Source organism: Amblyomma maculatum, chromosome 1 (genome assembly GCF_055883805.1).
Source record: "Amblyomma maculatum isolate TAMU_Amacu chromosome 1, ASM5588380v1, whole genome shotgun sequence".
In the NCBI taxonomy this organism is placed as follows: Eukaryota; Metazoa; Arthropoda; class Arachnida; order Ixodida; family Ixodidae; genus Amblyomma; species Amblyomma maculatum.
Window position 1 is genome coordinate 240,033,602 of NC_139344.1, and position 24,445 is coordinate 240,058,046.

Consider the following 24,445-nt stretch of genomic DNA (forward strand, 5'->3'; position numbering starts at 1 on the left):
CACTTGATCTGAACTTAAACCGGCGTGGGCTCGGAAGCCAAAAAGCATACTCCGCAATGTCTTGGCTGCACTTGTAACATACCAAAATTTCTTCTCCACACACGAGCAGGTCGCTACAACTGAACGAAGTTCTGTAATACCACTGCCGCAGCGATGCTGGCTGGCTATCGCAGCCAGCGTACTCCGGAGAGAGTTGTTAGGCTGCCTCTTTGTTTGGCTGGGCTGTCGTTTTAACACGAGTGTTAAAAGGTCTAGGAAATCCGGCGTCGTTACCGTTTTGAGCGGAAAATCACGGGCATATGGCACTGGTAGGTGGTAGCGACTTAACGAGACCACATATCATAAAGTTGGGAAGAGCCGCCAACCTAATTAGGTTGCTCATTTGAGGTCAGAAGGTGGAATAAGTGTCCCTCATTATTTTTGTGCCCACCCGTAAGCTTTGCGTCTGTTTCGTGAGAAGGCTACTGCTCCAGACGCGGTACCAAAACTGCTTCCAGGTTGTCCGGTATGGATCTCGTCTACATTTTGTTTTTTTGTAAATACAAAATGTAAGTTCCCCCGTTCACTCTTGCTGTCACCGCTCTGTGCTTCTTATTTTGCGCCGGCGCCGCAACTCGGGGGTACTTGAGATTTAGATGGCCGGTAACATTATTTTCCTTCCTTTCTTATTATTATTCTCAATGTAAACCACTATTACCTCCACCTGGCCAGCATGGTCATCTCCTCAGCTACACCGCAACAAAGGCAGGAAAGCTTCAGCAACTGCACAAGTGCCGAACAAGACAGCGTGCCAAAAAAGCAGGATGCGGTCCAGCAAGCTGCGATGATTATGCAGGAACGCCAGAACATAAAGCTGCGCTTGCTGCCGAAAATGCTTCATCCTCCCTTGACTCTCCAGACCTTGCCAGCTCCGTCCAATGAATGGTGCCGAATCGGATCGATTGGTGCATAGCGCTAAAAAAGACAAGGACACAGCGAGACACACAGCGCCCGTCCTGTGTGTCTCGCTGTGTCCTTGTCTTTTTAGCGCTATGCACCAATCGAACCATCACCAACTCGCCCACGCTTCCACTCTTGCCGAATCGGAGTCTCGCGGCCGTAATAATTGCAACAACATTTTGTCAAACTGGTGAACAGCCTAGACATATGGCACGAAAAAGCTACGTGCATTACGGCGTCAGAAGAAAAACCTATTTAATGCCAAGGTGTGCATCCAAGGTTTCGTTGCATACCAAAAGAAAACCGCGAATAGTTAGCACTGCCTTTGCCTCTCCGATTTCTGTGCAAGCAGTAGCCTACCATGTGTTGAGCACTGTATTTACGCGTCAGCATATGCATGTACGTTCATTGTTTTCATAAGGCAGCAATAAACACTCGTACGTCTTCATAAAGACAATATTTTCGACACCTCACCATAAAGAAAGTGATTGACCTCTGCGCGAGAATACTGCTTGCTAATGAAGGGGGTGACGATGCATTCGGTAACTGCCGCAGCGAGGGAGTGCTTCCATTGGTGAGAACAGCGTACAACACTACCTGACACACTACCGCGCGCAGCGTACGCTGTTCCTGTTCGTCAGTGGGGGCTCGTGCTTCTGTAAGTCGAAATTTTTTGTTTGTATATTTTTCGCGGGTTCAGTATTAAACCAAGTAACCTACAGCTGCGCTTATAGCTCGAAAGGCCGTATTGCCTGCGTGCTCAGCGTTGTCGTGGCTCTTAACGAGAGGCATGGCTTCGCTGGGAAAATTCGTCTTCCATTCAGGTCTTTGTTAGGACTGAGGTATTTCTGTTGGTATTATTCATGTTTACAAGTTCGTACACTTGCGATTTGCACGTGTTGTAGTGCATACTCATCGCAGTAAGCGCAGTATACAAGTGCTTCCGCATCGTGTGGTCTGCGGATACGCATGTTTTGTGAGTGCGTATCTGTCGATTGCGGTTCTGAGTGCGATATGTCCGGTGATCGAACACAGGCCGGACCATCAAGGCCCGACTCTTCCTCAACTAGAAGAATTTTATCGGCGACTGGCGAGCATCTGGGAGAGGACCGAAACGCGTGGAAGTCATCCCCCAAAATGTCGAAAGCTTTGAGCACAAGTGCCAAGAGGTGAGTGGGCCAATCGTCATTAGGACTAAGGCGGCACCCACGTCGTGACGAACTTGGGATTTCATAAGTTGCCTCCTTTGCTGAGCTCTGCTAAATCCTGTGCCACTGCTTCGTTAGTTTTCGCTTCGCTTATGTTTGTAAGTTAGAGTAGACTGTGTGCCAAAGCCTTGGTATGACTTCTTTTCACAGGATCCAGAAGGAGCTTGCGGAAATTACGTTGGACCCCCCGCCTAACTGCAGGTTTGTTCCCCCTTTTTGATCAATATCCGAACTTCGTACTATACAGCACGAGATCGTCAAACCGTGTTAAACAAAATGGTCGCGTTGTAGCTTTGTAGACGCGCCTGACGACTGTACCATGTGAGAGAGACCATAGCATGTGCCGAAATTGTATGCTGTCATACTTTAGGTTGAAAGCGTAATAGCAGTTTGCAATGTTGTATACAAACTGGAAATGTCTTCTTCAGTGTTGTAGCAAAAATTACTGTTGCATACAGCTCAACTTATATCGAGTGGATTCTGTCTTTTTTTTTTTTTTTTTTTTTTCACCGCCTTGAGAATGACCCTGACCGAGCCATGTATTTTTTGGAATAGGGAGCCTTTTGTGGGGGCGTTTTCAGAATTTAATAGTGGCGCAAATTACGCGCCGTTACTGTTGAACATGACAAGAGGAATGGATTTTTATAAAACTTGCCCTCTTGCGTCCTCAGTGCAATCTGTGCCTACATCATTCATTATAGCGCGTGTGCTGCGATGTCAGTGCCCATTAAAGAATCCCAGGTGGTCGAAATTTCTGGAGTCCTTCACTATGGCGAGGCGTCTCTATAGCCTAAGTCGTTTTGGGGCGTTAAACTGTAAAAAAGCAAACCATTCATTATAGCCATACATATAACACTTTTTCTAGTTCTGTTTGCTAAGCATATTTAATTGCGCACAGTTGCCATCAAACAAAGTGCTTTCAAATGAAGTATGTTGCATACATCTGTCCAACCAATTCTGCTATGGGTACTTCAGCCATGGAACATAAAAAAAATTTTTTGTTGCGAACATTGAAGGAAAACGAAAATGCCCGCAGGTTAAATATTTGAGGAGCTTCAGTTTTCATCTCCAGAAGGAAAGCGTAGCAGGGGGAGGCAGAAAGTTAGGTGGGCGGATGAGATTAAGAAGTTCGCAGGGGTCAAGTGGATGCAGCTAGCACAGAACCGGGTTAAGTGGAGAAATATGGGAGAGGCCTTCGCCCTGCAGTGGGTATAATCAGGCTGATGATGATGATGATGATGATGAGTTTTCATCTAGTTATGGTTTGCTTTGGTTTGTGGGGTTTTATGTCCCAAAGAGACTCTGGCTATGAGAAACGCCGTAGTGGAAGACTCCGGGAATTTGGAACACCTGGGGTTCTTTACCGTGCACTGACACTGCACAGCACACAAGCGCCTGGCTTTTCGCCTCCATCTAAAAGCAGCCGCCGCGGTCGCTTTTCAATCCTATATCATCTAGTTATGATCAGTCAAGGTACATAGCTTGTTTATTATGTCATTAATACATATTCTTACTGCCCTGCTGTTTTTGCACTGCACTGTTTTGCACTGTCTTTTAAATTGGTGGGGTTTGCCACTACGACTTCAAAAGCACTTTTGTACTGCCTAATTAGATTTCATAAGTTCTGTTCAGCTGGTGCATGAGTAACCTTTCAGTGAGGTTGGTACTTGCTGCTGTGATAGCTGGAAATTTTGTTGTGCCTTTGTTGTAATTCAATCTTTCCATGCATGAACACTTTTGTCATGGTTTCAGATGTCAGCGTCGTAGTAGTAGTAGTATGAAATTTTTACAAAGACAGACCTTGATATTTTACGTAGCTCACAGCATGCATCAGAACCTTGCTTCTTTATGACTGCATGGATTGTGTGTGATTTGAGGCTTGTTCTGAATGTGAAGTGTTGACAGCTCAGGTACTTCATAGTGGTTGTCACCTAGTGGACAGATACATGGCATAGTATATTCTTTAATACCTCTAGAAAGCCTGCAACTGTTCCCTGTCAGCTTGCAGGTTCAACAGTTTTTGGCATTTGGCTGTTGGTCATAAGCGCAGGTTCAATTCCTTCTATGGCAGCTGCATTTTGCTTCAGGCGAGGTACAAAAATGGCCATGTGCTATGTAATGTAAGCACATGTTAAAGAACCCTAAAAGACTGAAATTACTGCATAGCTCATGTATTGCTTCAGGATGCCAAACCTTGCAGTATACCTTTTTTATTTTTTTAACACTATAAATGGACTTGTCTCAAGCAACTGAAACGTGTGAAACTGTATACTAGTGCAGACTGAGGTAAGCTGTAGAGCCTGCAAAAATGTGCACAGTGTTGTGGTGGGATGTAATGCGAGCTTTTCTATGTTACCATTTCACATTGCACAGCTCTTGATGCATTTGATTAGGCAGGTTTGCATTGAGGGGGATTCTGTATCAGTATTGTCCATTTTTCCAAATTGCACCAGCCGCGGTGTTTCAGTGGTCAAGGTGCTCAATTTCTGTGCCCAGGCAGGCAGGATCGAACCTCAGCTGCGGTGGCCGTTTTTCGATGGAGGCGAAAAGCCAGCCACCCGTGTGCTGCGTGATGTCAGTGCACATTAAGGAACCTCATGTGGTCGAAATTTCCTGAGCCCTCCACCACACCATCCCTCTAAGCCTGAGTTGCTTGGGAACGTTAAATCCCACAAAGCCAAACTATTTTTCCAAATTGTAGTGTTCTGTATTTTCTTTTCCCTTCTACTGTTTGTTGACTGGGCTGGAGCTACCTGCAATAGCGAGAATTTGCTTGAATTACCAGCTATATGTGCAGGCTCAATTTGTGTGTTTGTTGAGAGTATTCACTTTTTGTTTCTAATAGTGCGGGACCGAAGGGAGATAACCTCTATGAATGGGTTTCCACCATCCTTGGACCTCCAGGGTCTGTGTACGAAGGTGGAGTGTTCTTCTTGGACATTCACTTCAGTCCAGACTATCCTTTCAAGCCACCAAAGGTGATGTTGACATGTTGCGTACTGAACAATCTGTCTGGCATGTTTTGACTGTAAAGCAATGCTGTGATCGGAGTGACCGAGGGACTTCAACTTTAAAGTGAACTGCGCTTCATGTAATAATTGTGCTAATTTGAGGCTCTGCTTAGCCTTTGAGGTGTTTCTAATTTATAAAAGGCAGAAGTGGGAATTAATGGCAGTGTTAGTTAATTATGAGCATAATGCCATGTTTTATTGTTATGACAGGTCATGTCACTTGCTTTTAATGTTTATGGAATGGTAAAATAGCAGTTGCTTTTTCTTTCATTGAAGTAATTATTTACATATACATTTTGTGAAGTAGCTTCAGCTTGGGTTTCAGTTAGTTTTCCTTTGTATCCAAGATGTGTGACTTTTGGCCTGCTGGTGGCTAAAAGACATTTTTAGCTTGGCCTTCACCACTACTTGCTGCCATCGTCTACATAGTATCATTGTCACCATGGTATGCACGTAATAAATAATGCTAGTTTCTTCCATATGTTGTGAAAGGGTCTTGTAATGAGTTTCCTCACATAATTGTGCCAAACGCAGTTCCACTTTCAAAACCATCTCCAGCACTGTTCAGGACCAGTGTAACTTGGCCTGTTCATGTCTTACTGGGGCAGCTGCAGTAAATGTAACTGCCATATGTCCTTGTGGTTGTTGACAGTGTGCACAGTGGGACCAGCTGGAAATGCAGAAGTGCAATTTCTGTATTGCTTGGGAAAATGTCTGAATGCATGAGAAACTTTGACTCAGAGTTAAGCAAACAGGTGTACAAACCAGACAGCTGCGATGTCCAGTGGCAAGTTTTACAAATGGACTGTGCACCACATTGGTTGTTATTGCAGTATTCAGAGGAGCATTGGCAAAACTGATTTCTTGTTTGCCTTGTTTTTAGACGCATGGTGTTTCAGAAGCTATAACGTGTAGTTCTGTATTTTTTATTAAATGGAGTTTTTGCATTATCTTGGTATAACAAATACTGAAGTGCAGCTGAATAAATGGCCTTTCACATACAAAAAAATCTAAATTCTTTAACAATATACAAAATTTTTGTTAAAAAAAAATTTTAATCTGACAAAAATTTATAAAGAAGTTGAGAACGCTTGAATTGGATGGAAGGATCCACTATCAAATCATTCCCAAATATGCAAAATTGCCTCTTTTCCTAGTTGTGCAAGCTTGAGACTGGTATCTGGGGCTTTCTTTTTTAACATGAACTCTTGTGGGTCTGCATGCAAAACATGCAATGCTAGTAGGTGTTAGAAAATGCTTTCTAGTAAATTATTTTCTGTACAATCTTTTTATAACATCTATCAAAGTGCAGCTAAATAAATGAGCTTTGAAAAATAATTGGGATGTCTAAGCTTAATGCATAAAGTTGGAAGTTTGCCTTCTCTCTCTCTCTCTTGGAAGTGCTTGACTGGGGCAGTTAGGACACATAATAAGAATTTCTAGCTTCGAGGCAAAAAAAAAAATGATAATAAATTGGGCTTTTTTTTTTTTCTTTTTTTTTTTCTCGTACTTTTCTTGCATCAGTGTTTCCTACTACTATTGTGACATGTTCATGCTACTCGTGGAAACAGTTCTAGGAAGCATTGAGATACAAATTTGCTTTGTGTCTTTTGCGCATTTTCTGCAAAAAAAAAACATTAGCTTTGGCATGGATTTTCTTTTGTTTATAGCACAGCCTGCGGTGTTTTCATTTATTGATCTTTTGCTGCTCGTGGAGTAGGTGTTCTGCAGAAGGGGCAGTGGAGTAGTGCAAGTTTGTATGGCATCGCCAGACTAGAAGCCTAAATCTTGTCTAGGTGTTTTTTTTTTTTTTTAGACAAATATCTTGTGTCACAAAGGGGAAAAAATAAATCCTAGTCAGAGTCAGTCGGAAACTTGCCTGATCCAATTCTTAGTGCCACGCCCACACGTTCACTCTGGTGCACACCATGTTCCTGTCTCAGTGTAAAAACTTTACAAGCTTTTACGCTGGCAGAGGGATATTTTTACCATAGTGGAAGTCCAGCTGAATACAAATGAAATAATGGGAACATTTAGAGGACGTGCTGCAAGCGAGCGGAACCTGAAAAATTTGCTCACATATGTTCTGGTGGTAATGGTTCAGATCGTGCACCTGTATTACTGCCAGAGCCATCGAAGTCTCACTTTTTGAAGTTCCGGCGATTGATGCTGGTCTCTTTGCATGGCCCGACGCGAATTTCACTCCTAGTGGCACCAGCTCAACTGCCACCTCACTCCAGTTTAAAATCTCTTGCTGCTGCCTCCTGAGAGAAAAAAAAAAAAACTATACCAAAACCTAAAGTTATGTTGTCAAATGCACTTTTAGATGGCGAGACATTTCCAGCACCCTGAAACTGTAATGGATTTTTGCACTTTGTCCTATGGAGAGTCCTTAAACTCCTTCAAGGGTCAGTTACTTAGAGATTCTAATTTACCTTGATACCATCAATGACTACGATGACATGGAGGTTGGTAAAGTGTGCTAGCAAGCCTTGTGGTGTGCCATTTGCGTACCAGCATTTAATACCAGTCCTCAAGGAAAAGCTCTGTATTCAGTGCTTCTTATTACTAGATTTACCACAGAATCTGCTGATATCATGCTGCCATCTGCAGAGATTTTCACAGTACTAACATCAGAAAATATTTCATAAATGCTTATAAGGGCCACAGTTTTTTTCCCAGATTCGAGGGCCAATTTTCGGGGTGCAGCCTTTACATGCGACATAAGAAAAAAAAATTTTTTTAAGTACAAACAGGCCTATTAGTAAATGTGCAGCATTTATTTACCATTCAATCATCACTCGTGGAATCTTCCGGCTCCGAGCTGGTGCTGTGCTCTGGTGCACGTTCACTCCACAAGTCGTCGTCTTCAGTCCCATCTAAGCTTGTTGAAAACCCAGGCACCTTAAAACTATGCAATACAATATTCATAGACACAAAGTTCACGCGGACAAAATCTAGCCAAGCACAGTTGTGAGCGGTGCCCTCTTGAGCTGCCCGGCCGGCGTCTCGTCGCGATTGCCATTTGCCATCCATTCTAAGTACTACCTTCGGAATACAACCTTAAAAGTTCGATTTATGCTGACGTCCAGGTTGCAGCATGTCGGTGAGGCCACCCGGAATAATGGCCATGCCTCTGCGGATACTGCGCAGGTGTTCTTTAACCCTACCCGGTGACCACAGAAACTGTCCAAGACGCGCAGAGATCGTTTGGCCAATATGGCTCCTGGGAGGTTCTGCCAAGTGCTTTTTATCCAGTCAAGCACAAACTCATCGTCCATGTTCGTTGCAGCATGTCTGTTGTCAACGCGTAGGCATTGTTCCGCACTTCGATTGCATAGCGGAACAGCTCTTCTTCCAGCTCGGGATACTTGCATGGCCTGCCACGAAAAGCACGCCTTTTGTAACTGGTGTTCTTCAATGCATTCTTTTGGTTGCACCATCTTCGGGCGCACTTCTTGTGCACGTCAAATTTTCTGCCCGCCGCACGCTTGCCATGTTCGAGGGCAAACTCCACTACTTTCAGTTTAAATAAAGCCTGCTGTGTAGTTACCAATAGGCTTGCCCATCATGCTAGAATGGCAACGCTCGATGACAATTCACGAAAAATAAAGCATAGAGCACACAAGAGCTGCAACTGCGGCGTGCGACCACGCCAACCACACTACCTCTACTTACGAGCCTTTGACAGTCGGCAAAACAAAAGCCGGGACTGGCGATACCAATGCCGATATGGATTGCGGAGGCTCGCAGCAGAGGGAGTATGACTACGGTGATGACCCACGACTTCGGCCGCCATCCGTGGGTGGCATCTGGAAGCTCCTGTGCACGTGCATTTTGAAGGCTATTCCCACGTGGCTCATGGAAAGTTTGGGCGTGGCCCTTATACTGATTTTTTTTTAAATATTAGCTTCGAGAAATGGGGGTGCGGCCCTTACACGCGTTTACACGGTACTTCCCTTCCTGGTCCTTTTCCAGCACTGTCTTTTTACTCTAAAATTGGATTGGTGAAGATACGTTTGTGGGCACAGATATTGAACCTAAGTATTCTTTGTCAATCCTCCTTTAAGAAACTTGCAGTGTTCTGATATAGCACCTGTGAAACTGCATTGGTTAGTGACCATCTTTCAAGAATTGGTCATTCATCATATCAAAAGATTTTACTTGCAGTATTGATTGCGTCTTGCCAACCTGCCCGAGTTTTACTACTGCTGAGTTATTGTAAATCGGCCTTTGTATGGTTTTCCCGCAGGTTACATTTCGTACCCGCATCTACCACTGTAACATCAACAGCCAAGGAGTCATATGTCTAGATATCCTTAAGGACAACTGGAGCCCTGCTCTCACCATTTCCAAAGTTCTGCTTTCTATATGCTCCCTATTGACCGATTGCAACCCAGGTGAGTAAGCACAGAAGCAAATTCCAAACTATTTTCAGACAAATTGTTGCAGGGAGGTGGCACAGCATGCAGGACTTTGGCAGTTGTTTGTTTCACCTGCCAGGGTGACTCATGCTTTCATTTAAAATATGCTGCTATCACCACCTCTTAAAATAAGAGCACCTAAGACATTCTATCTGTTGATACAAAATGTTTATGCATAAAGCAGTGCAGCATGACAACAGACTGGTGACCCCTATGATTGTCATTAAAGAAAATTCCGAGAGCACTGCAGAAATGCGAAAGCCTGAAAGTCGCTGCTGTGCACGGTATATCACAAACCCCTTGCATAGCTTTTACTAGCCGGAGCTCATGCCACACAGTGGAAATTTCCTTTCCTTGGTACGTGTTCGTTGCAGTGCTATATATATTGTTACGTGGTGGCATGACAAGCGATGGAGCACGGCGACACAACAGAAACAGAACGACGTGATGACATGACTATGAAATATGCTTTAATGACCAGCGGGCCTGGCGCAAGCGCTCTGCCCCACGCCACTGCCCGCTTCGTCATCTTTGTAGCATTACCGGGGGCCACCGAGCGATCGTCCCGATCGATTGCTAGAAATCCAATGCATGACGTGACGATGAACACAGACACAGGATTGGGACATGAAACGCTGGACACCACAATGAATGCGAAGATGGGAAGAATGCTTGCACCAGAGCATCAAGTCCAATCTTCACCGTTTGCCGAAGGCCAAAACTCATGGACACGCCGAATGGCTTGGGCGGGGGTGCTGTCTTCGCTCGAGTGGTCGTGAGGCCGCTTCGTCGTGGGGTCGGTAGGGTCGGCTTTGGGCTCTTCCTGGTCGTCGTGTGTTGTGGTCAGGGCTAGGGACGAGGCTGGGGACAGCGGCTGGTCGGGTCTGAGCAAAAAGGGCTGGGGCAGAGCTGGGCGGCTATCTCCACGGGCTTTCGGCAGATGGACCCGGCTTACGGTTGGCTTCGACGGTGCAAGGCGAGGATGGGGATGAACCGCACCTCCAACCAAATGTTACGTGGTGGCATGACAAGCGATGGAACACGGCGACACAACAGAAACAGAACGACGGGATGACATGACGATGAAATATGCTTTAATGGCCAGTGGGCCTGGCGCGAGCGCTCCTCCCCGCGCCAATATAATTGGCTTACAGGAAAGGCACAGTACCGTAAAAACCCGCGTATACCGTAAAAACCCGCGTATAATACGAGTTTTTTTTCCAACTTTCAGCGTTCCAAATTTCCGCCTCGTATTATTTGCGGATCCCAACCAAAATGTCAAAGTTTTGCGAGAAGTTTTGGTTTCGTTGTTGCCGCGTGGCTACGGCTTGGCTTTGTTATCGATGTGCGGCTACGGCTTGGCTTCGTTGCCCTAACGTGGCCGCACCCCGCAGTGGCCACGACGTCGAGGTGTCGTCTCTTTGTTGTTGAGTCGTCGAGTGCGCACAGCATCAGCGCATGTGCTCTCGTGCAAACCACGGTTCGCGAAAAAGTGCACGCTTTTTTCTTTAAGTGAACGAGCAGGATGCCAGGGTCTCGGAAACAGTACTCGGCTGCTTTTAAGAGAAAGGTGATTTTAGTTGCTGAAAACATCGGCAACAGTGCGGCCGGGAGGCAGTTTGGCGTCACCGAGGGAAGCATTCGCGGATGGCGACGACAGAAAGAAGCCCTTTTCGCGTGCAAGGGAATGCGAAGAAGCTTTCGCGGGCCAAAGAATGGCGCATTCCCGGAAATTGAACTCGCTCTGACGGAGTTCGTACGAGAACAGCGAGCATCGCATCTAGCTGTGAGCGTAGAGCTTATGCAAGCAAAAGCTAGGGAGCTTGCAAGGGAAAAGGGAATTCCGAGCTCCGCCTTCAAAGCAAGCAAGCACTGGATACATCGCTATATGTGCCGTGCTGGATTCTCGCTACGCCGGCGAACCTCGATTTCACAAAAGCTGCCCGAATCCTTCGAAGAGCTGCTGGTGGCTTTTCAGCGCCACGTGATTTCTTTGCGAAAGACCAAAAACTTTCAGCTGGGGCAAATAGGCAATGCTGACCAGACGCCGGTTTACCTGGACATGCCATCGCCCCTCACCGTCCATGAGAAAGGCTCTAAACAAGTTTGTATCCGGTCTACTGGAAACGAGAAGACGCGGGTTACAGTCATGCTATCGTGCACGGCAGACGGCCGCAAGCTCCCGCCCTATGTCATCTTCAAGCGCAAGACAATGCCGAAAGGTGAGGAGCTGCCGAAGAATGTCATCGTGAGATGCCACGAAAAAGGTTGGATGAACGAGGATCTTGTCCTCGACTGGGTGAAGTCAGGTGAGCCTGCAGTGACGCCGGCCGGGCGGCTGAAGCGAGCATCGCCAGCCACGCTGTGCAAATGGATTGTGGACGCGTGGGCAAGCATCCCAGAGGAGCTTGTGCGCCGTTCGTTTAAGAAGTGCGGCATCTCAAACGCCCTCGATGGCACAGAAGATGAGTACCTGTGGGATGATTTGTCCGACAAAGAAATTTCCGAGGAAAGCGCTGCTGAAGATGAAAGTGATTGAAGTGTGAGGTCCGATTTCAATAAATGTCTTGTTTTTTCTCTCTCGTATTATATGCGGTAAAAACTTTTTTTTTCCATTTCGCGTCTCCAGAATTTCACCTCGTATTATATTCGGGTTCGTATTATACGCGGGTTTTTACGGTAATACGAGTTTTTTTTCCAACTTTCAGCGTTCCAAATTTCCGCCTCGTATTATTTGCGGATCCCAACCAAAATGTCAAAGTTTTGCGAGAAGTTTTGGTTTCGTTGTTGCCGCGTGGCTACGGCTTGGCTTTGTTATCGATGTGCGGCTACGGCTTGGCTTCGTTGCCCTAACGTGGCCGCACCCCGCAGTGGCCACGACGTCGAGGTGTCGTCTCTTTGTTGTTGAGTCGTCGAGTGCGCACAGCATCAGCGCATGTGCTCTCGTGCAAACCACGGTTCGCGAAAAAGTGCACGCTTTTTTCTTTAAGTGAACGAGCAGGATGCCAGGGTCTCGGAAACAGTACTCGGCTGCTTTTAAGAGAAAGGTGATTTTAGTTGCTGAAAACATCGGCAACAGTGTGGCCGGGAGGCAGTTTGGCGTCACCGAGGGAAGCATTCGCGGATGGCGACGACAGAAAGAAGCCCTTTTCGCGTGCAAGGGAATGCGAAGAAGCTTTCGCGGGCCAAAGAATGGCGCATTCCCGGAAATTGAACTCGCTCTGACGGAGTTCGTACGAGAACAGCGAGCATCGCATCTAGCTGTGAGCGTAGAGCTTATGCAAGCAAAAGCTAGGGAGCTTGCAAGGGAAAAGGGAATTCCGAGCTCCGCCTTCAAAGCAAGCAAGCACTGGATACATCGCTATATGTGCCGTGCTGGATTCTCGCTACGCCGGCGAACCTCGATTTCACAAAAGCTGCCCGAATCCTTCGAAGAGCTGCTGGTGGCTTTTCAGCGCCACGTGATTTCTTTGCGAAAGACCAAAAACTTTCAGCTGGGGCAAATAGGCAATGCTGACCAGACGCCGGTTTACCTGGACATGCCATCGCCCCTCACCGTCCATGAGAAAGGCTCTAAACAAGTTTGTATCCGGTCTACTGGAAACGAGAAGACGCGGGTTACAGTCATGCTATCGTGCACGGCAGACGGCCGCAAGCTCCCGCCCTATGTCATCTTCAAGCGCAAGACAATGCCGAAAGGTGAGGAGCTGCCGAAGAATGTCATCGTGAGATGCCACGAAAAAGGTTGGATGAACGAGGATCTTGTCCTCGACTGGGTGAAGTCAGTGTGGTGCAAACGGCCCGGTGCACTGTTGTCCTTTCCATCCATCCTCGTGCTGGACGCGTTTCGTTGCCATTTGGCCGACTCGGTGAAAAGGCTGCTAAGCGACTGCCGCACAGAACTTGTTGTGATTCCGGGTGGGATGACCTCACAACTTCAGCCTCTCGACGTTTGTGTCAACAAACCCATCAAGGACGCAGTCAAGCGATGCTACGCGGAATGGATGCGGTCAGGTGAGCCTGCAGTGACGCCGGCCGGGCGGCTGAAGCGAGCATCGCCAGCCACGCTGTGCAAATGGATTGTGGACGCGTGGGCAAGCATCCCAGAGGAGCTTGTGCGCCGTTCGTTTAAGAAGTGCGGCATCTCAAACGCCCTCGATGGCACAGAAGATGAGTACCTGTGGGATGATTTGTCCGACAAAGAAATTTCCGAGGAAAGCGCTGCTGAAGATGAAAGTGATTGAAGTGTGAGGTCCGATTTCAATAAATGTCTTGTTTTTTCTCTCTCGTATTATATGCGGTAAAAACTTTTTTTTTCCATTTCGCGTCTCCAGAATTTCACCTCGTATTATATTCGGGTTCGTATTATACGCGGGTTTTTACGGTATCTGTCACACTTTCTCCTGGAAGTGTGAGATTGGATGGTACACCCTTGCTTCTGTCATGAGGCATTCCGTGGCACTCATTCGTTGCAGTGCTCATTCGTGTTTAATCGCTAATCAATTCCTGCCCTTTATCCTCGTGTGTGTATTCCCCTTTTTTTTTTTTTGTCAAAATTTCGATGACTTGCGCACAATTTCGGTGGACACGTCCAAGGCTATTTCGACATTTAATTTACTTTTTCGTCTCTAAGTAATGAACTAATTACTCAGCATCCAGCAGATCTTGTGTGCAGCAACGTTTTGTCATCCTCTACCTCTTACAATCATTATTTTACTGCTAACTCTGTATTAAGTGACACAATTCCTGTAGACATGTTTTGAATCCATTTCCATCTGACGCGAAATTGCAAACATAGTCAAGTAAGGCTTTCACTTTAAGAAAATATTTGAAAAGACCCTTCATGGTGTGGCACTGTTGAACTAAACACACATGGTTCTGACGAAATTTGTGATGAGTGTAAATTAGATAAAGCATTATAAGTCCAAATCCACCTTTTTCACAAGGCCGCTATGCGCACGCGAGTCTCTCCCCTGGTTGAAAACAAACCACCAGCCCCTGCTATGCATGCACAGCTCTTGGTCTCCGCGATCGGCGAAGCCGGAGCTGATCTCGGGGGTTATGCGCAGTTCGTATTCGTGATAGGCGTACGCGACAGATGGCGATAGCTGTCAAGAGCACATATCACAATTTCGCAAGTGGCTGTGTCTCACAAGGACGTTTTCAACCAGTAGCAGACGAATTTTCAACCACTCCCAGAGGGCACCACATTTTATGAAAAAGGCGGATTAACTGAAAGCTCGTATTATCAAATGGGCCTGAAAAAAAAAAAAACGATTTGCATCACAGTAATTTTACGTGATAAGGCCTACGCAATGATAGTCTGCTTTTGAGATGAAATCAGAGTGAGGATTATGCTTTTTTCTGGTTGCATCGAGTGCTTCATTTTGTGCACGCTGTCGGGAAAACCCTTTTCACACAAGGGAAGGTCCCCCTTCACAAAACGGCCCCCATCGGTTTTGAAGGTGCTTCATTTCTCAGTTCATGTGGTTGAGCATTGGGATGGAGCACGCAGTGTGCTAAAACTGCACTGAATTCGAAAGTTTTCGGGGCACTAGTCTTTCTAATATGAATGCAGCTTGAATAGCAAGCATGTTTGATCAGAATTTGATTATTTGCACACCCCTAATTAATGCTGGTTAAGTGGCTGTAAATGCATGAAAAACTTCAAACAAAATTTATTAATGGTATTTGTAGAAAGGTACCTAAACATGGTAGCTGAACAAGATAAATGTATTTTTTTTTTCTCATTTCTTTTTGTTTATTACATTATGGTTTCCAATTGCAGTATGCATACTTTTTCACCTTGTGTATATTTTGTATTAAATTTGCTGAGTTTAAAAGCACTTGTTGTATAGTGTGGCAGGTTTTAGTTTACAGCCATGTTTCCTGCCTGTATTAAACCTGTCTTTGCATTGTGGGCTTTCCAGCAAGATGCTTAAGCAAGCAGGGTGTTATAGTTGTTTTTTTTTTTTTTTTTTTTTTTTCCTTGTGCTGCATTAAAAAAACTTTTTTTGTGGTGCATGAATCAGTTCAGAAAGGGGTCGGTTGATAGATCTATTTGTTACTGAGAAAAACATTCAACTTAGGAAAACCTGATAATGCACTAGAACTACTGAAAATTGAAATTTAAGTATAGGGGGATTTTGTGTTAACATTTTATTGTTCCATAAAAGATAACTCCTGTTTTGAATGTTCACATTTTCCCACAAATTGCGTCTAAAACTTTTTATACCCGTTCTGCCCTGCTGTGGTAGTGCAGTTAGTTGTTAGGGCGCTCGGCTATTGTGCCCAAGGGTGCGGGATCGAATCTGGGCCTCGGCAACCGCTTTCCGATGGAAGCGAAAGGCGAAGCGCCTGTGTACTGTGCGTTGTCAGTGCACGTTGAAGAACCCCAGGTGGTCGAATTTCCGGAGCCTTTCACTATGGCGTCTCTCGTAGCCTCGGTCGCTTTGGGATGTTACAGCCCGCAAACCAAACTCTAAAACCATTCCGATGAAAAGAGGAAATGTGTTCATTTGTTGGAGTGTAGCCACTGTAAGCAGCACAGGGGAGGCATTTTCTTTCCTTGCTTACTTTCACGCTTTCTGTAATAGTGCTCTACCCATTTTTACTGAGCAGTACTTTGCATGGGTATTATAGTGGATTTTTGCAATGAGGGCTTCTTGGTTGCCGCCATGTTGTTCACTGGGGCTGTCGTGCACCTCGCGCTAGTACAGTGGAAGCTGCAATGGAACGTAGTCTATAGAGAATGAATTTTGACAACTCACTCACTGTTGCCCTATGCTAATGTCTATGCATTCGAGCCCAGGTATAACGAATTATTGCTAATTATCTGAATACCCCCTTGAAAATCCTGTGAAAAAGTATGGCAGTGTTATTTGCACTAATTTAACTCCATTTAAGGGGGGACATGGCTCTTAAAGCTATTAATTTTTGACCAAACATAATAAAACTTAGTATTATGATTCAATTTTTTGCATTGATTTCAAATATGTAACTATTTTTCCGATTGGTCAATTAATTCGAAAAATAAATGATTTTGATTGTTCATAATTTGTGGAAACCGAAGAAAAAATTCACATGGACACTTTACTAGGTACTAGAAAGCATAAGGAAAACAATGTTAGGAGCACTTTTTTGATATAACAAATCTTGGCGATGTTATAACAGTTCAAAGTTCACTGTTCAAGAATCTTGGCGATGTTATAACAGTTCAAAGTTTACTGTTCCAGATGTAGGTACCGTACTGTGATGTAGAGCAATACTGAAAAACTTTTGAAACATAAATTGCAAAATCTGTTCCTAACTTTGTGTGCTTTGCACTTTTAGCTACATGCCACAACAAAAATTATAATTCTACCTTCATTAAAGGCAGAGATATCACTTCCGCAAATGAGCAAGAATTCAAGAATGGGTGTTTTGAGAAAACTAGAAAAAAAAAATTATTTTTTTATTTATGGGCAGATTTGCACCAGATTTGCATCATTTATGCATTTTCTCGTGCTCATTCCAAAACTGCAAACTGTTTTTACCTAATGCAGGTAGTTTTATATATAATAAGGAAAACTGGTCTTTTGTTTGGAGGAAGCATGGTTAGTAAACATTCAATCTTGAGGAGATTTTGATCCTTAAACGCCCACAGAAACGGTCACCAAGAAGGGTAAACGACTCCATAACACTGATATATTTAATCGCCCATCATTCTCCCGCAAAAATTTTCAATCTAGCTTCTGCAGCACCAGAGATATCTGCGATTAAAATGACCCTTCCAATTTTTCCTCTCAACTCGTACGCCAAAGGGAGTCATAAAAAAAATTAAGAATACAAGCAAGTTCAAAGCTCCGCCCAGAAATACTTCACTTCGACGAACTTCGGTTGCCGCACGCTCGCTCGCTCGCTGTCGTACTTGGGTCAACCCGTCCTCGCTCGTACACGCCTGAGGAGTTCGCCAGTTCACGCAGTGTAATCGCGGTTACGCGAAATTGTGGTTAGCCCATGCTACACGGCGGACCAAACCATGGTTACACCACTAACTGCGGTTATCACAAACCGAGCTTGGCGACCTCGGTTTGCGTCGTTAGCCGAGGTTATGGCGGCGTCTGTTGACGGAGGCTACTCATCGGCGCCCAAGTGTGCGAAACGTACGAGCGGGTCTGCTTCACAAAGTTATTCATTTGCCCACTGTATCACGTTTAAAGATGATGTATAGAGTATGCGGTGTCTACTGTGCCGCCCGACGTCTTCGACTACGGCCGACAGCGCGGCGACTGCGTACTGAAGCCTTTTCCTGCCTGCAGTATTGTTTGAACGGTTTGTTGCTGATCAGAACGTCAAAAAAATGCGCGGCCTTAGCTGTAATGAAAGCGCAGGAGTTCGCAACGCTTGCATCACGGGATGCCGCGAGCAGGCTGAGGTTCATTATACCGCGGGAGTGGGGCATGCGAGCGCGACGAATGACCGTTTCGTGCGTGACTGTCCCTAGTCGTCGCTAGGCCTAAATTGTTTCGTTTCGAAGCCGTGGCGGTCGGCGCTTTGGAACTGATCAATGCTGTCGTAAATCGTCTACTTATGAAACTGCCTTATTGTGAATCCTATCCTGCCATAATAAAAGAATCATAGGATTAACTCTGGCAACGCATTAATCGCAGAGCTAGTACGAGCAGATCGGATGAGCCGAAATGCACCAGCGGCAGCTGGCTTGAGCAGAAACTTGCTTGTATCACGGCTATCGCTCTTACCAGCAATTTGCTGCTGGTCAGCAATCCTCACAAGGGCTTCATACTTGATATTCGGCGCAGTATTCCAGAATCCAACAAATTTTAGCACGCTTTATTGCAGACATTGGCGCTAACGATTCGCCGTATCGTTCGCGTACGGTATGCGGGAGGAGGGTCCACTGCGGCGGTGTTTACGACGGTCGAGGAGGTGCTGCCATCGTGCGGTGCTTGACCGCCTGAGGAGCTCGCGCAGCGCACGAGCAGACGACGTAGCTACCGGAAGTGTGTCCGTGACGTCATGGCTGCAGTGGCCGCAGCGAATGGCAGCTTCTAGCAAGCCTTACCAATCAACTCATCCGTGACGTCAGGGTTTAAGGAAATAGTTCCATGCGACACAGCGACAACCTCTGCCCGCAAAAAAAAATAATAATAAATCACTGGCTTTGTTCCAAGGCGTTATACTTTGGGTTAATGCTCAAAAGGATCCGTTCTACACACTGAACACGTTTATCAGTGGCTTCTTGGTGACCGTTTCTGTACCTTTAAATGGTCTAGAATCATCAGCGGACTGCAATAATGCATAAATGAGCCTTCTAGGATGATTTGGAAGTCAGAAGCCGAGATATGGCTGCTCCAAAATGGCGACTGTGTCAAAAATTCAATTTTGAGGAATCGGCAAAAATGTTTTTGGCACATTTTTGAATTACCAAGGCTAGCAGCAAGTCAATAAAATGAGTTAAGGCTGGTTTTTGATGTGAAATCACTGTTTCTCGCCGAGAGAATTGCCCCTGCAACTCAAAAGTAAGGTTTGCGATTCCACGCGTGACGCTATTTCGCGATCGCCGCGCCACTAACTTTTCTGAGTGCTCGATCTGTCGCGCCCATGAAAACTGCTTAGGTATCACTTTTTCATCTGCATCTTCATGATTACGATGCTCGTACGCGGCAGGAATCGCTTCGAGTAAAGCGTGCACTCTCCTATCTGTCGTGCCTGCTGAGCACCACCGGCTACGCCCTTATCGGCCCATCGCTGAGCGTCGGCGCTTCGTCACTGATTGCGGATAACACAATGCGCGCCTCTTATTTATTTATTTATTTATTTATTTATTTATTTATTTATTTATTTATTTATTTATTGAACCTTACAGGCCCCGAAGGGCATTGTGTAAGGGGGGTTACAATATCAAGGTTAATGGCTGTAAACAAGGAGCAGACACTAGGTATTACATAATTTCAAACGTAAAAGAATTCCCAACGTAATTATACATGGTCGCTACAGAATAGAGTACATGCAGATGCATATAAAAATATGAGAGAAAACATTTAGAAAGAAAGGCAACATGATAATAGTATAACATAGGTCCATTGAACTAGCAATACAAACTTAACACTTTCTCACGGAATGAAGCAGGACTATTTATCGATGCAATTGAATCAGGAAGATCATTCCAGAGTGAAATGGCGCGAGGAAGTGCAGATGAGTTGAAAGCTTTCGTACGGCCAAAGATGCGAGAAAAACTAAGATGATTGTGCAAGCGTCTAGACGTGCGCAGTGGATTGCTTAGTGGCAGCGGCGAAGGCCTATCCGTATACACATACTTGTGTAACAAGCACAGAAGCGAAACTTGGCGAAACTTATCTCAATCTTTCTCCGCTTTTTAAACCAGTATGACGATCGAGCCTAAATTTTCCGTGTTTTACGCAGTGGTCGTGTCGACAAAGCATCGCTAAACGAGCTAGGCCTGACTACGCGACTTTTTCAAAATGGTGCCAGGCCCCAAGCAGTCGATGCCGGCAGCCAACCAAAAGTGGTCATTTGTGTCGCATCCCTTCGGAGCCCAATAGCAGCGCGTGTTTCGCGCAATTTTGTCCCTTTGTTTTCAGCTTCGGGTGTTCGCTCACGGGCGCCAATCGTGACATGGGAATGGCCTGAATTACGATCTTTCGAACGAGACTAAAATGACGCCGGTGGAGCGCATATTTTTTGATCTGCGATCGATCAAAACTCTGTGCGATTTGACCTCTATTTAAAGGGCCAAGCGTTCAGATTCACAAGTTTGGAATGCTGTAACATGCGAAATAGGTGGTATCTTTCTACCAAATTTGCACGTAGCTGTGAAAACGTCTCAGGACCGCGAAATTGAAGTCGAAAATCTGATTTTTAGACCGATTTTCGGCCGCAAAGAGCCGTGTCCCCCCTTATGGGGGGACCCTGGTCTTAAGACAATATTTGTTATTTACAGGTAGATTTTGATGAAAGTTGCACCATTTATGCAGCTTTTTGTGCTGATTTCAAATATGCACAATAATTGTATGTAAGCCTTTTAGTTCTGAAGATATTGAGCACTTTATGTTCTTTGTTTGGAGGTGAGCTGTCAGTAAAATTACAGAAGTTACAATGAAAACTGACGTGTCAAATCAATTTAGAACACACAGAGAATGCAAAAATCAAGATTGAATGTCCTGGTTCCATTTTAACCAAAGTTACAGCTTGCGTAAGCCTTTTAGTTCTGAAGATATTGAGCACTTTATGTTCTTTGTTTGGAGGTGAGCTGTCAGTAAAGTTACAGAAGTTACAATGAAAACTGACGTGTCAAATCAATTTAGAACACACAGAGAATGGAAAAATCAAGATTGAATGTCCTGGTTACATTTTAACCAAAGTTACAGCTTGTCAAAGTTCAGAGACAAAAAGCCACCTTGACACTCCAGAAAACATGTAATTTTTACAAACTTTCCTCATTAAATACCACAAATTCATTTATATTTTTGCACTGTACATGAGTTTACCTTTCTGGTGCAAAAATATTATAGCAATATCATAAGTAGAACCAGAGATATCGCACCTCCAGACATGTACCGTCCTCAATATTTTGATTTTGAGAAATTGATGAAAAACGTGTTAAGTTTTTGAAGCACCAAAGCTAACTAACTCATTAAAGTAGGTCCTGACTAGCTTCTGATGTCAATGCATCATTTACCATCGGTATAATTCGCCCTCAAAGAATGAAATATCCGGCGAACGGAACGCATGGTCCAGAGGCCGCCACCAAGACGAGTGCGTTTGCATCGTAACTTCCGCAAAAGTTGGTGCCAAGTTCTGGCGCGCGATCGCCATTCTCACTTTCATGCTGTAAACGCAGTCGGCTTGCAACTAATGATGAGCGACCGTTGCTCGTCTTGCATCGCGTAGCATTCAGAAGAAAGTTTATTTCGACAAGATTTGGGATTCCGCGCAGTCTTCTTTATGTTCTGCGTGTCGCGGGGCGCTGCTTCGCGACTGCCGCTGCGGCTGGTCGCGGCACTACCTCACAGGGTGATCTATCCGGACGTTGAAAGCTGCACTGGCTGCACTTGCTCATCTGCACCATCACGATTCCGTATGCGGCAGATCGTGCCGCTCCTCGTCGTCGCACTGAGCACGACCGGTTATGCTACGCCGTTATCAGGCCATCGCGGACTCGAGGCGCTTCGTCATTGATTGCAGATAACCAGATGCGGCGATGCAGCGTCCCCGGCGCGTTTATCTCCTCTCGCTACTTTTTTTTTTTTTTTTTTTTAGGCTAATAACAAGGCGGTGAATCTTAATACTGTGCATTTCGCGTTGTGGTTACGATGAGGGAACGGCGCTAGGCCGACTAGGCCTAAAGGAGACCTTTCCAAAATGGCGCCGGACCACGAGCAGTCGACGCCGCCAGCCAACCAAAGCTCGCCATTGTGCGCACGTGCGGTGGGAGTCCAATGGCAGGGCGTGTTTCACGCGATTTTGTTCCTTTGTTTTCCGCTTCGGTGGGCTCGCTAATGGTCACCAACCGAGATATAGGAAAGGTCTGAATCGCGATCTTTCGAACGACACCAAGATTATGTTCGCGGATCGCGTACTTCTCGAACTGCAGGAGATTGAAATTCGGCGCGATTTGACCTCAGTTTAAAGGGCCACACGCGCAGATTCTCGTCTTTGGAACGCTATAACGCTCAAATTAGGCGATATTTTTCAACGAATTTTCGGAGATAGCTGCGGAAAGATCTCAGAATCACGAAAACGAGAAGATTGAAGCACTTGCAAGTGGTGCTTCTCCTAATATTGTTCTCACAATAACTTTGTGCACATGAAGCCAGGTCGGTTGAGTGTCCTTGGGCGTCTATTGGTTGTGCTGTGTCAAATCATGTGATAAGATGAACATCGACTGCGCTTGAAAGTGGCCTTCAGTTTGGCATGCTTGTTTTCAATGCGACACTGCTATCTTGTGCAGAAGCCAGCTTTCAATGCACCTTTTGTTACTCAACGAAGCAGCTAGCTGACCAGAGATGCTCGCTTGACCTTCTTCGCTGCTGAAGGCAACTTAGAATTCATCTGTACACAATTTTTACTGTGCTATAGTGCATTTAGAGTTCGCTAGTCACGGGATCAGGCCTCTTATGATCAGCATTGACGTCTCCCAAAATCGGGTTACTATTGCATTTAGAGCATTGCCACAACTCTAGTAGCACTTGTGCCATGCTACGTAAGATGGGAGCGGTACGCGAGTGTATGCTAACTGCGCCCCTGTTTTCGACGCCCTGTACAAAGCGCTGCTCGCCGCACTTGCATTGAGCTGTCATGATCCCGGCAGGATGCACATCACTAACATTACCTTCTGGATTGCAAAAAAAGCTCATCTGTTAGCATGTGTTATATATTGAAATGTCGTTATACTGAGCTATTTCATGATTCCCTTCAAGTTTATGTATCCAGGTTTGAGTGTGGCATGATACAAATCTTTTAGGCTGTTGGCAAATAGCTTGCACAACTATTTGCTGTTAGGGATGGCAAATCAAGCAACCTAACTGCTGTGGCTAACACATATTTTCATTTTTCAGCGGACCCACTGGTGGGGAGCATTGCTACGCAGTTCATGCAGCAAAGGGAAGAACATGACCGTATTGCCCGGCTGTGGACTAAGCGTTATGCAACATAAGCTTAGCTCTCCAACTAGTGGTTGCAACATAATTATTGCACGCTCCTATTTCCATGAGTCAGCCTTTCCTGTTCCCTTGCCGGTCCCTCGCCCCTTTTTTTATATGTATATTCAAATTCTCTTTGTGAATAATCAGGTGTGACGTTAATGTATTTTGGGGCAAAAAGGAGATTCTCTTTGCGTACGCACGTCTGAACATCTGTACATAGTTTATTTTTCGACGTTAATTGCATGTCGTAACTTAATCACGCTCCCTCCCATCCCTTTTTGAGCTAATGTTTCGTCCTTACTGATACCTTAAATAATTTTAAGGTCCTGAGGACTGATAAGAGCTTCCTTGTCCTATTCTCACCACCATGCCCTGCCCTTATTCAACTACTTATGTTAGAGCCTGGTAATAGAGGTGCCCCTTCTAGTGGCACGATCGAAATGGTAGGGGTCTTAGTCCAAGTCCATACGCCTTGGGATTTGGTGCAGAAAAACACTCGACGTAATTGTCGTTAGATGCGATCTTACGACCCATAGCAGAGACCACGGTGGACCTTGTGACCCGAAGTTACCTGTGTGTGTGCCTGTTGCAATGAAATTGAATTGTATGTACTCTTATCATGCTTTCCCAAATATAAATGCGTACGTCTTGTTCATTGAATCGAGAATGTTTTTTACTGGTAAGACTGACACTGGCATGCTGACAGGTTTCATTCCAGCTTCTAGGCTTGGATGAGTGTGACGATGTGAACAGTGACTAAAAAAAAAAAAAAATGGAACAGATTTAGATGTTGCTTGGGTGTGTGTCCTCGTGATCAGTGTTAAAAGCATTTTTTTTTTTTTCTCCCCTCCTTTACAGTGGTTGTTGTCTTGGGGTGAGGGGAATTTCATTTAAAAAGTGTACACATAGGGAACACTGAAAGGGTGCTCACATCAAGTGAGCATCATGCAGCAGCGACGAACATTTTAGGCCATTTTCATAAATTCTTTCCCCATGTAGCTCTGTATGCTGCACATGTCAGTTCTGTTTGCTTGTTACATAGTGTTTGTGGTGTTGTGTTGTGTAATTTAAATCTTCTATACAAAGTACATAAACAATAAAAAAGGCAAAACTGAAGTTGTATGTGTCTTCTTTAAATATTTCTATTTAAATCTATACAAAGTACATAAACAATAAAAAGGCAAAACTGAAGTTGT

The 24,445-nt window shown here is 45.1% G+C and overlaps 1 protein-coding gene across 2 annotated transcripts; it reads left to right on the forward strand.

Moving 5' to 3' along the window:
- Positions 1-1,445: 1,445 nt before the first annotated feature.
- Ubc2 (ubiquitin conjugating enzyme 2) lies at positions 1,446-24,365 on the forward strand. 2 transcript variants are annotated; one of them, XM_084590669.1, is made up of 6 exons: positions 1,446-1,597; positions 1,975-2,108; positions 2,298-2,348; positions 4,993-5,125; positions 9,411-9,558; positions 23,163-24,365. In XM_084590669.1, the coding sequence occupies exons 2-6, from the start codon at positions 2,077-2,079 to the stop codon at positions 23,258-23,260; spliced, it is 462 nt and encodes a 153-aa protein (XP_084446795.1). In that variant the 5' UTR covers positions 1,446-1,597; positions 1,975-2,076; the 3' UTR covers positions 23,261-24,365. The 2 variants fall into 2 exon arrangements, with proteins under 2 accessions (XP_084446795.1, XP_084446796.1); XM_084590670.1 differs by lacking the exon at positions 1,446-1,597 and adding an exon at positions 1,662-1,781.
- Positions 24,366-24,445: the final 80 nt, after the last annotated feature.